The 13,903-nt window shown below is 42.9% G+C and overlaps 1 protein-coding gene across 7 annotated transcripts in view; it reads right to left on the reverse strand.

The window, feature by feature from the left end:
• Positions 1–13,903, reverse strand: part of LOC121944795 (TNF receptor-associated factor 2-like) — a 45,733-nt gene that overhangs the window by 18,321 nt on the left and 13,509 nt on the right. Inside the window, exons 2-6 of one of the 7 annotated variants that reach the window (XM_042488696.1) lie at positions 10,790–10,910; positions 10,032–10,293; positions 9,740–9,946; positions 8,454–8,516; positions 5,995–6,158 (exon numbers count right to left, since the gene is read on the reverse strand). The exons of 2 other annotated variants lie outside the window; for them this stretch is intronic. In XM_042488696.1, coding sequence (XP_042344630.1) covers positions 5,995–6,158; positions 8,454–8,516; positions 9,740–9,875 — 363 coding nt within the window. In that variant the 5' untranslated portion in view covers positions 9,876–9,946; positions 10,032–10,293; positions 10,790–10,910. Of the gene's footprint in view, positions 1–5,994; positions 6,159–8,453; positions 8,517–9,408; positions 9,467–9,739; positions 9,947–10,031; positions 13,839–13,903 lie in introns of those variants that run through there. 4 more of the 7 variants (XM_042488697.1, XM_042488698.1, XM_042488694.1 and 1 more) reach the window with 4 other exon arrangements.

Raw genomic sequence — 13,903 nt, forward strand, 5'->3', positions numbered from 1 at the left:
AGGAGCAGCAGCTCTACTCCGAGCTCCTCCCGGATGACCGAGCTTCTCACCCTATCTCTAAGGGAGAGCCCAGCCACCCTACGGAGGAAGCTCATTTCGGCCGCTTGTACCCGCAATCTTGTTCTTTTGGTCAATACCGAAAGCTTGTGACCATAGGTGAAGGTAGGAACGAAGATCGACCGGTAAATCGAGAGCTTTGCCTTTCGGCTCAGCTCCCTCTTCACCACGACAGATCGGTGCAGAGTCCGCATTACTGCAGACACCGCACCGATCCACCTGTCGATCTCCCGCTCCATCCTTCCGTCACTTGTGAACAAGACCCCAAGGTACTTAAACTCCTCCACTTGGGGCAGGATCTCGTCCCCGACTTGGAGGGGGCACTCCACCCTTTTTCGGCTGAGAACCATGGCCTCGGATTTGGAGGTGCTGATTCTCATCCCGGCCGCTTCACACTCGGCTGAGAACCGATCCAGTGAGAGCTGGAGGTCACAGCCTGATGAAGCCAACAGGACCACATCATCTGCAAAGAGCAGAGACCCAATCCTGAGGTCACCAAACCAGACCCCTCAACACCCTGGCTGCGCCTACAAATTCTGTCCATAAAAGTTATGAACAGAATCGATGACAAAGGGCAGCCCTGGCGGAGTCCAACCCTCACCGGAAACGAGTTCGACTTACTGCTGGCAATGCGGACCAAGCTCTGGCACCAGTCATACAGGGAACAGACAGCCCATATCAGGGGGTCCGAAACCCCATATTCCCGGAGAACACCCCACAGGACTCCCCTAGGGACACGGTCGAATGCCTTCTCCAAGTCCACAAAACACATGTGGACTGGTTTGGCAAATTCCCATGCACCCTCAAGGACCCTGCCAAGGGTCCAGAGCTGGTCCACAGTTCCACAACCCGGGCGAAAACCGCATTGCTCCTCCTGAATCCGGGGTTCGACTATCCAGCGGACCCTCCTCTCTAGTACCCCCGAATAGACCTTACCAGGGAGGCTGAGGAGTGTGATCCCCCTGTAGTTGGAACACACCCTCCGGTCCCCCTTCTTGAAAAGAGGGACCACCACCCCAGTCTGCCAGTCCAAGGGCACTGCCCCCGATGTCCACTCAATGTTGCAGAGTCGTGTCAACCACGACAGCCCCACAACATCCAGGGCCTTGAGGTACTCCAGGTGGACCTTGTCCACCCCCAGGGCCCTGCCACCGAGGAGCTTTTTGACCACCTCGGGAACCTCAGCCCCAGAGATGGAGGAGCCCACCCCCGAGTCCCCAGGCCCTGCTTCCTCACCGGAAGGTGTGTCGGTGGGATTGAGGAGGTTTCGAAGTATTCCTTCCACCGATCCACTACGTCCCAAGTCGAGGTCAGCAGCGCCCCATCCCCACCATACACAGTGTTGACAGAGCACTGCTTACCCCTCCTGAGACGCCGGTAGTGGTCCAGAACCTCTTCGAAGCCGTCCGGAAGTCGTTCTCCATGGCCTCACCAAACTCCTCCCACGCCCGGGTTTTCGCCTCGGCGACTGCCACAGCTGCATTCCGCTTGGCCTGTCAGTACCTGTCTGCTGCCTCCGGAGTCCCACAGGCCAAGAAGGCCCGATAGGACTCCTTCTTCAGCTTGACGGCACCCCTTACCGCCGGTGTCCACCAGCGGGTTCGGGCACCGTCCACCTTACGGCCACAGCACTGGTCGGCCACCTCAGAAATGGAGGCACAGAACACGGCCCACTTGGACTCAATGTCCCCCGCCTCCCCCGGGACATGGTCGAAGCTCTCCCGGAGGTGGGAGTTGAAGCTCCTTCTGACGGGAGACTCTGCCAGACGTTCCCAGCAGACTCTCACAACGCGTTTGGGTCTGCCAGGTCTGACCGGCATCCTCCCCCACCATCGGAGCCAACTCACCACCAGGTGGTGATTGATTGACAGCTCCGCCCCTCTCTTCACCCGAGTGTCCAAGACATACAGCCGCAAGTCCGACGATACGACTACAAAGTCGATCATTGAACTGCGGCTTAGGGTGTCCTGATGCCAAGTGCGCATATGAAAACCCTTATGCTTGAACATGGTGTTCATTATGGACAAATCTGTGGCGAGCACAGAAGTCCAATAACAAAACACCATTCGGGTTCAGACTGGGGGGGCCATTCCTCCCGATCACGCCCCTCCAGGTCTCACTGTCAATGCCAACGTGAGCGTTGAAGTCCCCCAGCAGAACAAGGGAGTCCCCAGAAGGAGCACTCTCCAGCACCCCCTCTAAGGACTCCAAAAAGGGTGGATACTCTGAACTGCTGTTTGGACCATAGGCACAAACAACAGTCAGGATCCATCCCCCAACTCGTAGGTGGAGGGAGGGTACCCTCTCATTCACCAGGGTAAACTCCAACGTACAGGCACCGAGCCAGGGGGCAATAAGTATTGCCACCCCTGCCCGGCGCCTCTCACCAGTGGCAACTCCAGAGTGGAAAAGAGTCCATCCCCTCTCGAGAAGACTGGTTTCAGAGCCCACGCTGTGTGTCGAGGTGAGTCTGACTATATCTAGTCGGAACTTCTCAACCTCGCGCATCAGCTCAGGCTCCTTCCCCACCAGAGTGGTGACATTCCACGTCCCCAGAGCTAGCTTCTGCAGCCGAGGATTGGACCGCCAAGGTCCCCGCCATCGGCTGCCGCCCAACTCACACGGCACCCAACCGCTATGGCCCCTCCTACAGGTGGTGAGCCCATGGGCAGGAGGTCCCATGTCGCCTCTTTGGGCTGTGCCTGGCCGGGCCCCATGAGTAAAGGCCCGGCCACCAGGTGTCCTGCGTCTGGGCGAGGGAAACTCTGGACCATTCGTCTTGTTCATCATAGGGGTCCGGTGAGCTACACTTTGTCTGGTCCCTCCCCTAGGATCTGTTTGCCATGGGTGACCCTACCAGGGGCATAAAGCCCCCGACAACTGAGCTCCTAGGATCACTGGGACACGCAAACCCCTCCACCACAATAAGGTGGTAGCTCAGGGAGGTGGACTAATGAATACTGCTATACAATTTGTTCAGGGTGGGACCCTCATCAAACCTATTAAGTTTCAGACAGATCGGACAATGTACACCAAAGTTACAACAATTTCCTGTTGTATGGCGAGACATCAAAATTGTACAGCAGATAACAGGAAAACCGTAAAAGTTTTGAGCGCACAATTGATAACCTTCAATCAAGAAGGTCTTAAGATCATACAGACAGAATTTTAGCTGGATCCGATCAATTGCGTAGACCAAGTTGATAAGAGTAAAAAAAAAAATTTCCTGTGGCCCGTAGGTGGCGCTACGACGAATAGTGAATATTGTTATACAGATGTATTCAGAGCAGGACCCTTGTCAAACCTGTGAAGTTTCAGGCAGATCGGACAATGTACATCAAATTACAACAATTTCCAATTTACAGCAAGACATCAAAATTGAACACCACATAACGGGAAAACCGTAAAAGTTATGCCTGGACTTGTGATAACTTTTCATCACCAAGGGATTGAGAATAGACACACCAATTCTGAAGTCAATCGTATGAAAGGTTTGTACCAACCAGCCGTTGGGGCTACACGTTAGGGGCGCTGTGGAAACATTTTGCCACGTCCATTTTCGAAACCACAAAAATACTAAATTTTTTGCCAGGCCGGATGAGCATACCAACTTTCGTGAGTTTTTGAGCATGTTCAGACCTCCAAAAATGCGATTCATTGGAGAGAAAAATAATAATTATTTCTTGCATTCCACACCATTAGGTGAGATTAAAATAGTCAAGTAACATCAAAGTTCCTCAGATTTGTACTAATTCCAGTACTTGACTAAATAATTTGATTAAATGTTACTCATTGGGGTGTCGGTGGCTGAGTGGATAAAGCAAGCACCCTGTGAATGAAGGCAGTGTCCTTGCCGCAGCTGCCTTGGGTTTAACTCCCACTCGAGGCCCTTTGCTGCATGTTGTCCCCTCTCTCTCTCCCCCTTTCACGCTACTGAACTGTCCTATCTAATAAAGGCTAAAATGCCAAAAAATAATCTTTAAAAAAAAAGATATTCATGCATTTTTAATGTTTTTTTTAATGTTCCTCAAACTTTATTTTTTCCTTGCACTATAGGCAAAAAATTGTGGCCTGTGAAAACAATGATGTTATCTTGGTAAGAGTGCTCATAAAATTGTCTTATGTAAGAGAAGGGCAAAAGTATGGTCCAGTATAAAAGTTTTAGGGGGATTAAGTGGTATCTAGCAAACATTTTGCAAACAGCTGAAACTCCTCCAAGTTTGATTTCCTTTAGTGTTCATTATTCAAGAGGTTTTAACTGGGAGCTGAATTATCCACAGAGGTCTCATTGTCTCAAAAACAAACTCACCAGGTGATTTAAACCAGTAAAAAAATGAAGTAATGCAGTTTCATGTAAAAAAAATAAATAAATAAATAAACATGAAAAACATGAATGTCCCTATATGGAGCCAGTGTCTTTTTCTAGGCTACTATTCAAACATGGCAGCAACTTGCCAATCTCCATACACTAGTACCCACTACTTATGTAGACATAAACAGCTCTTTCTATGGTAATGAAAAAAAACCCACTTATTTTCAGCTGAGAAAATAAAAAATGAATCTTTTGATAGTAAAGGTTGCAGACCCCTGCCATAAACACTACACACTGGACTTTTCAGATAACTGCATCATCACCACCGCCAGCACCACCACCTTTATTACCATTACTATTACTACTAGTACTACTAATATTACTACTGCTACAAATACTACTACAACATTGGGCATAATAATAAACTTTAATATTATATGCTGAAGACAAAGGCGTAATACAGAGCAGAACATTATTTTCATAGTACAGAATGTTTATTGAAAAAAAGTGATTAAGTCAATTTTAATTATGTAGCCCCGAATCACAGATCATAAATCTACCTAGGGGGCATTATCCCAGAATAAAACAGCTTATTTCCATCCTCTGAATCTTTCTGCTGAGATGACTCATACCAAATGCTATAAAAAAGCAAACAATTGCTAAAAGACAATGAATAATAAATACAACCTCAGGGTGGGAGGTCCACATGGGACAACAAATAGCATCTTTTACCCAAAATTCACCAGTTAAAAAAAACACTGTATGCTTACAAAGTAAACTGTGTCAGTCAGACTGCAAATACGGATGACAGCGTTGCTTACTTACAATAAAGATGAATACATTAACAATTCCAACAGTTCTCTGGAGAGGGCCATTCTTCATACTTTTACACTTGAACATTTTGCTGACTATATTTCTGTTCACTCTTGTGTAAAGCATTAAATGTATGACCTACGAAGTAATGGAACAATTTTATAGTTAAGTATGTTACTTTTACTGAGATCTGATTCTTCTCTCACCACAAAGTACAGACTTTGGTGATATTTGGCTCATAGAAACTACTGACTGTAATGCACTTCCATATGAATAAACAAGAAAAAAATCAAGATTGACTGGTCAATTTTAAAAGTGGGAATACAACAGTTACTTATTGTTCTATACTATAACATATACAAGTTAGAGTGATATAATGTGAGCAAAACACACTGCTATATAAGCTACTGAATGTTACTGTCAAATAGCTATACTTTGCATTGTTCACTGCTATCCAAGCAAACTGCAAACTGCATTCCTGCATGAGTCGATTCAGTAAACACCCCTTTAATGGGAAGTTGAGTGTCCATCCTCTGGGGAGGATGGGAAGGGTGAGGTGCACTGCAGTTGCGCCAGTGATTACCACCCAGAGATGTGTCCTTCTTAACATAATTTCATATGGAATAAGGTGCACTTCCCCTGTGATGCTGTTTTTTAAAACAGCAGCTCCTTCTTTGAGCACTTGGGAGGTGGCCTGGATATCACTGCACATCTTCCCTTTAGTGTTGCTTTTCTTTGAGCAATAGCTGTTGGTTTTATACCAATCGTTTTTGAGAAATGGAGATTTTTTGATGTCATCTGTGGCACCTTACCAAGCAATACAAAGCTGATGTGAGGGAGCTATCATTCATTTTGCTGTAGGTTTCCAGAAAGGTGCAAATGGGTCCTGCAAAGGTTTGGGGGCGTTGTTTGAGTTTATTTGTGAGACTTTTGCAGAGCTGCTGAATCATCTCCCCAAGGTGCTCTCCAGATGGGCCTTAAGGTAAAACACACACAAAAAAAATAAAACTGATGACAGTAGATCTAAAATTCTGGCAGATCAAGTTCGTAACAGTCATATTTTTAACACGGTTCCTCTCTTGTCTCTGCCTCACCGGCTGCTGGCGCCCTACTGCACATAAACTTAGCTGCACAATTTACACTTTCACATACCGATGCATATTTATACTACTGTCCATATTGTAGATATCTGACCTATAGTGTATATACTGTATTCATATCATACCTCCAGCTGTTTATACTGTACATAATGTCCACTAATAGCATTACTTTTAAACGTATACCTGTACTGCACACTGTAACTGCTGCACATGCTCATACTTACCGATACCTTAGCATATTTAGTGTAGTAAGCTATATTATAGTATAGTTATAATTTATTCCAGGGCTTGTTAACAATTTTCCAAAATAAACACACATAATAAAGAGTAATTAAAAACAGGGCATTAAATTTAAAGGAAAAACAAAAAATACAGACCAACTAGAAATATACCGCCACGCAGTTATGCCCCTGCACACCAGTCAAGTTGTAGCTACAGTTTACATCCATGTCTGTAAAAACATGGATGCTTCACACACATCTTCCACCTAAAAACACAGAAGATCTTTACAATCAGCACAGTTTCAAGGTGGACACCTGAGATCAGCATCACCAATTTCAGTATCTGACCAAATGTCTCCAGCTGGATGTTTGAGCTAAACATATATATAACATAAGTCTGAAGAAAAGCTGTTAGCTCTAAACATCACTTGTGAGTAGCTCAATAAAAGCTGCAAGGGGAGGTAAAGTGTGCGGACCTTTCTCTGTTTTTGCTTGTACTTTGTGTGGGTCTCCGCGTGTTATGGATGTGCACTTATTCAACCCTTTTTTCCTTTGAGCTAAATATGCAGAAATTCCCTCAAGGCATTCTTGAGATATCGTGTTCGCAAGAATGGGACCTACGGATGGACAACCCAAAAACATAATGTCTCTGGCCTCAGCCATCACTGGAGCAGAGGCATAACAATGTGTAGACTGAAACCTGAGCTTATTCCACCTTCCATTCTTACTTCTCAAAAACGTTCTAGTTTATCACCACTGCATCTAGGTAATACACAAACTAAAACTGCAGTTTTATGCCTCCACCAACCAGTCAAGTTCTGTCTGTCCATCCCATGTATTCATGACAGAGAAAATTGCTTTAAATATGGATACTGCTGCAAAGCCACATATTCAAGAACACAGACGCTTCACCAGATTGTAAGAATAATCGACGTAGCTGCCGTGATGTCACCCACTGGTTTGTGGACTACATAAAAGCCTTGAGTTCAGTATTTCGGCCAAAGCCATCTTGGTTTTTCTAGAGCCAGAAGTGAACATAATGTGGACACAGTAAGGTTGACCTTTTATTAGATATAGGTGTGGCATTTTGTGATAATCAAGAGTATGAATTCTTGAGTTCTGGCCAAAAGCTTGTTTTGTGAGTTCACACTGACCTTTGACCAACAAAATTGAATCAGTTGACTCATCATATGAGTCCAATAGGATGTTTGTGCCAAATTTGAGGACATTCCCTCAATGCCATCTTGAGATATCACGTTCACAAGAATGAGACAGGCAAGATCAGAGTAACCTTGACCTTTGAACACTAAAAACTCACAAGATCATTGTTGAGTTCAAGAAGACATCTCAAGGTTTTCTTGAGATATTGCGTTCACAAGAGTGGGAGGGACAGATAGACGGACAGACAATCTGAATACGTAATGCCTACAACCACAGAGGCATTAAAACAATCATACAGGATCTCTCTAACTTTAAACAGCCTCTGAATACAATTTGAAAGCAAGTTAACTTCTGCTTTGTGCATTATCTGTAATACTCATATCTGCCCATTACAATTTATTATACATTACCTGTACACATATGTACATTACTCTGCACTTGACTGCTTTTTGCACTTCTGGTTTGATGCTAAAGTTTTGTCTTCAGTACTTTTTTATTGTGCAATAACAATCAATAAGATTTTATCTGTATTATTTGCCATGCTGAAATTTCCAAACATGCAAAAAGTACTATCACTATAACCAATTTCAGACCAAAGGCAAATGATGAAAGGCCTTTGGGTTATTGCTAAAACAAGCAACAGTGCCTACTGACGTAGGTCAAAAAGCTCTACTACCCTTATCAGCAGGTAGTGCCTGTGCCCCAGTTTAGTCAGTCTGAATGAGCAGATTTTTAACAGCTGCTAATATCCAACATCTGTCGGTGTGAAAGGAGTTTAAATGATTTTACCTTGTCCAGGACTGGCATTGACATTGGTGCAGACACCTGCCTCTGGCAAAACACCTTCATCACCTGGAATGAAAGAGGGAGAGAGAGAGAAGGGACAGAGATAGAGATTTTTTTTATTATTTATAGAAAGCTTCAGTATATCCTCTGCCATGCCATCCACATCAACTCATGCTGCTTTAAGGATAGGGCTGGGTGATATGGCTTCAAAATATCATTTAAGTTTTTATCACGATACGCAATATATATCGTAACATATTTTAATGTCCTTTAAACTAATGTTAACAAAAAAATTGGATGAACTGCATTTACAATAAAGTTAAATGAAGTAGCTACTGTGAAATAAAAAAAAATGAATACACCATTGTTAAAATAGCTTATAAGAAAATACAGTTATAAGTAAGTTTAAGTACTCTAATAATGAAAAAGTACTTCTTAAACTAAAAAAATCAGAGCGAGACCCATGGTGCTTGAATTTTGAAGGACCGCATTCATCTCAGGCCGGAAGTGTTGATGTTTTTGCTGTGGAGGAGGATTCATTCACTGTGAGCAAGCAACAAACCAATAGCTCTCCAGTTCATATATTACTAATATTTCCCAGTTGCCCTGGTGCCCCATGGTCACAAAAAGTGACATAATAGTCACAGTGTGGAATTCTGCAAAAGCCCTGCTCTGTTTGTGTGTGTGTATGTGTGTGAGAGAGAGGTGTGCGTGAGTGAGTGAGCGAGAGAGAGAGAGAGAGAGAGAGAGAGAGAGAGAGACAGAGAGAGAGAGAGGGAACCTAAATGCTGTTGGCTTATTAAAACGACAGGACAATTTATCCTTGATGTTCACGATAGTCATTTTATACATAGCACGTGGAACAAGCTGCGATACATCAAGTACATTTGATATATCACCCACACCCACCCCTAATTAAGGATATTATTTAATGTACTTTCAATGCTTTTTCACTGACCTGAGGTGCTAGATTTGGTAGCTGAAGGACCCTCATTCATGCTCTCTTCCTGAGCCCTGTCTAGATCTTGTATACAGAAAAGGATAAAGTGGAAGTGGAATAGAATAGAATATTTATTGTCTTCTCACATGGAACCCATAAACTACCATAATGTGTCATACCATTAATATTATTGGATTCTCACTTTCTGATACCTACAGAGTTCTTCTAAGTAACTCACATGGGATTGGTGCATGTGTTTGCAGAAGGATGGTCAAGTAGATAATATCAATCACTGCAGTAATACAAAAATATCAAATGGCTGCAATAACCTGCATCCAACATAACTCACCAGTTCCAGTCTCACTGTAGAGTCTTCTCATCTGAGGTGTGCTGATGTGTGGAAAGCTCTCATGCTGACCAGACTGCTTCAAAACTGCACTCTGATGTTTGCATAGTGTACCAGTGACTCTGCACACGTGCAGCATCCAGTCGCTATATTGACATTGTGCTGTAATTCAGATGTTGCGCTTGAAACCACACACTGGTTCTGGTCTACCTGTAAAATTAATGCAAACAATGTAATTCATTTTTCTTCATAATTAGAAAATATTACAATACACAGACTAAAATACACTCCAAACCTGTGCAATCTTGTCACATTCCACATAATTTCCATGAAGGCCACACTGTAATCTGGCAACAAGAGCCATACTGTTGTTTTTAGGTCTCCATCCTGGTGGTAATAAAATCTACCAACTTAGTAGCATTGTTTTCCTTCAACCTGTGGAGGACCTTCTCCTTCACCACTTTCAGAGCACTCTCCACAAACTTGTAGGCATTGTGCCCTGTTGTTGAAAGATCATTGTGAAGACAGTTGGCCCGCTCCTCATGTCTCCAATACACCTGTAATCATTATAACAGAACATTAGTCTGGGACATTCAGTAAGGTTGGAGACAGTAATAGCATGTAGAAAGATAATTATAGTATATTGCTTAGCCACATTATTGTGTGCACTCCACACCCATCTTCGCATAGTCTGTAATTGGTGGCACATGCACAGGAGCAGCCTGGCTTTAGGGAAAACTGCATGGAGGGCCTGCCGTAAAGATCTGCAATCTTTCGTCTCGATGACTTGAGGCTGTTCCCATCAAAAAAAACTACCACTGGGGAAAAGGGTCTGCAGGAGTGCAAGTCCACAACTAATGGTGGACTGGGCCTCGGACGTCATTATGAGCACCCCCAGTGGCAATCCTCCAGGAGTGGAGTGGGTGAGAAGGACAAGTTTGGGGTAATTCTGGCGGCCACAGTTTGCTGGTGAATCTACCAAGATGATGTCTTTACTCACTCCCATGACTGGGGTACATATGGAAATGACCACATGACCGTCATCAGTTTTACCCATTTTTGCACACGTATCCCCTCGCACCATGTTGTACTGGTCTAGTCTGTCCTCGAGATCTATCAGCATCTTCTCACAGACGGTGAGCTATAATTTGTGTGGAAAAGCTTGTAGTAAAGCCTGAAAAAAGGAAGAAAGAAAGAAACACGTAAGGCAGGATGACAGATACTTTAGGTATTTTACAGTACTGTATACAGTCTAGCTGTAGAGCTACTAATAATAATGATAACTTTCATTTAATAGCCAGCTGCATTTAGTAAATGTGATATAGATAAATGTTTATATTACGATTTTCAAACACTGCAATTCTCCACTTCATTTTTTTGTTGGGAGAAGGTAATCTCAGGGTATACAAAAAACTGATACCAAAATCTGATATTTATACATGAAACCCTTTTCCTGTTTTTTCTATACATGTATATGTGCATATGCATAGAAAGAGGTATTTAAAAGCCAATAGTTGTGGGCAGTACCTTCACTTCCAGGAGTATATATATATCCATGTATACAGGTAAATATACATCTATATTCACACACATACCGACAAGTATACAACCTACATAGCAATGTGTACTTGTACTTCAACCAGTCAGCAATTTTTGTGTTTAGCTTTCATACACATGACTATCCCACACTTAATTTAAAATGTAACTACTCCAATCAGGAAGAGGAAAGGAGCATCAAACATTATTGGAGTCATACAAAGTCTGCGCACACTGGGGTTATAAGTTCAGTCCACTTATTCCAAATTTGACTGAACTTGTCTTTTTGGATCTGTAAAAAGTAAATCTTCTTTTACATTTTAAATATTTCATAAATGATCACATAAAAATCTTCCAAAGTAGCTGGTAATGGATTTAGCCATTTTGTAGTGAATGTTTTAGTTGCTGCCAAAGGGGTCTGCGGCAGCTGTGCCCCTTCTGTTTCACAAAAAAGGTGGCCTTGGTAAAGAGTTTACAGGTATCTGAGTCTTGAATACCATAATAATCATTGTGATCCTTTTTGTTGAGAAAATTTCACTTGTTCTTAATCTTAATAAACTCTAAAAACCCTCTTGGATCAGCTGCAAACAGAACTGTTTCTTTCTGACTTTTTATTGGCATATGCTTTTCACAGGTCAGCCACACTACAAACATATGATGATTTTATAGAATATGATGATTGTGCTGTAGATTAATCTATCCAACCTTTTATAAGGAGTTCAATAAGCACAACCTTAAACACGTACAGCAGTTAACTGTAACAGATGTGTAAATGCAGCTAAGAGATTAATCCAAAAACACCAGTTAGAATAAAAAAACACTGACAGCAGGGAACATTTTACTGTACAATCACTACTTAAGGTTTTGAATGCAGGGCTTTCACTGTTGTGGACTATTTATACAGTGGCATTATTAGTACTCTTACCACAGTAAAGGATCAAAATACCTCCTACACCTCTGCCTGATTGTTCAGCTCCTGCAGCAAACACTGCAGCTTACTGTACTGTCAATCTCTCCTCATCCCTTTATCTGTGAGGCACCACTTCTTGGTAAATTCATTTTTAACCTGCTACCAGCGCACAATCTACTTCAGCAATGTGTCACCAAATGCTTGCAGACTGTCTTTGCAGTAAGCACAAAATTTTCCTCTGTGGTACCCAACCATAGCCACTGGTCACTGAGTCAAGTAGCTTACTAGAGCATGCAAGCCTAACCATAGCAGTAGTGGAAAGCTACGCTTGATCAAAGAACTGCAATACAGTTATTGGCAGTTATTCAGGGTCGGCTGTGGCTCAGGACATAAAGTGGGTCTTTCACTAAGTGGAAGATGAGTGGTTGGATTCCCAACTCCACCAGTCCACATGTCAAAGTGTGCTTGGAGAAAATACTGACCCCCAAATAGCTCACGATGGCTGTTCCATTGGGTGTAAGCAGATGGCACCTTCTTTGGTAGCCTCGGTCACCAGTGTGTGAATGTCTGGTAGTGTCAAAGCACTTAAAGTGGTTGAAAGATAAGAAGATTACACATGCAGGTCCATTTACCATTCATAAGTTGCATTCTGCCACACAATGTGCAGAGTTGATGCAAAACGAAAGGTGGTCAATAAACGTATGTGTTTTAGTGGGTGTTGTGGGAGTTTGTAAATCTCAGTAACCTCAGCTAGGTTGGGCACACACCACCTGAATAGTTAATCTCATCCAATTGGGCTGCAACCTTCTGTCAGCAACTGTGGCCTGTAGAGGAAAATTAGTAGTCATTCCAAATAGTTATTCTTTCCATTTGGCCCTAGCCTCCAAATAGGACACATATAATGGTGGTGTTAGCTGTTAAATATAGAAATAATTTCTATTACAATCTAATGCTTTTCCTCCTCTTTCTTTTGCTAATTGTAAGACATTAAATTGGATCCTTGGTTACTTTCCTCACCAAACAGAGAAAAACATTTGTCCCATGCCCTGATTAATTTACCTCCACCGGTAGAGTCCCTAAAATGTATGGTAGTTGAGGGAGAGCATTCACTTTGACTGCATTTATCCTTGAATTCAGACTTAGAAAGGGAATAGGACTCTATCTATGCATATCTGATTTTAAAATTACTGTATTTCAGTAAGTTTCTAACCTGGAACAAAACTGAAGGTCAGGAATAAGTGAGCGGTCTCCAGCAGCATGAATGTCATTTTCCCCCTCCTGCACCTTCAGGTCATATTTAATCATGTCCAGTGCAGAGGAAGGGGAGTGGCCTCTCTCTAAGAGCATCTTCAATTTGATAATAGTCTCGCCTGAGACATCTTGCTCTCACACAGTGTCAGCACATGACAGTTGGTGGTTGTGCTCATGTCTGAGACTGATGTTCAATAGGTAGCCATCTTTACTTTACTTTACCAACAGAATAATCCATTGGTAATCACAACACTTGACAATCTTTCCAAGTGTTAGAAACCATTCAGTGCTCCAGTGTCACTGGTAAGGAGGACAGGATCTTAAAGTTGTTATGGAAAAACTATTCTCACACTATGTATAATACACTTGTGAAGAAGAGCATCTGAAATGACAGACTAAGTCTTCTTCGGTGTGCCAGTCTTTTATTTTAAAAACCACCCTCAGTTAGACAGTAATGCATCTCTAAAGAA

The sequence above is a fragment of the Plectropomus leopardus genome, chromosome 6, assembly GCF_008729295.1.
Source record: "Plectropomus leopardus isolate mb chromosome 6, YSFRI_Pleo_2.0, whole genome shotgun sequence".
Classification (NCBI taxonomy): Eukaryota; Metazoa; Chordata; class Actinopteri; order Perciformes; family Serranidae; genus Plectropomus; species Plectropomus leopardus.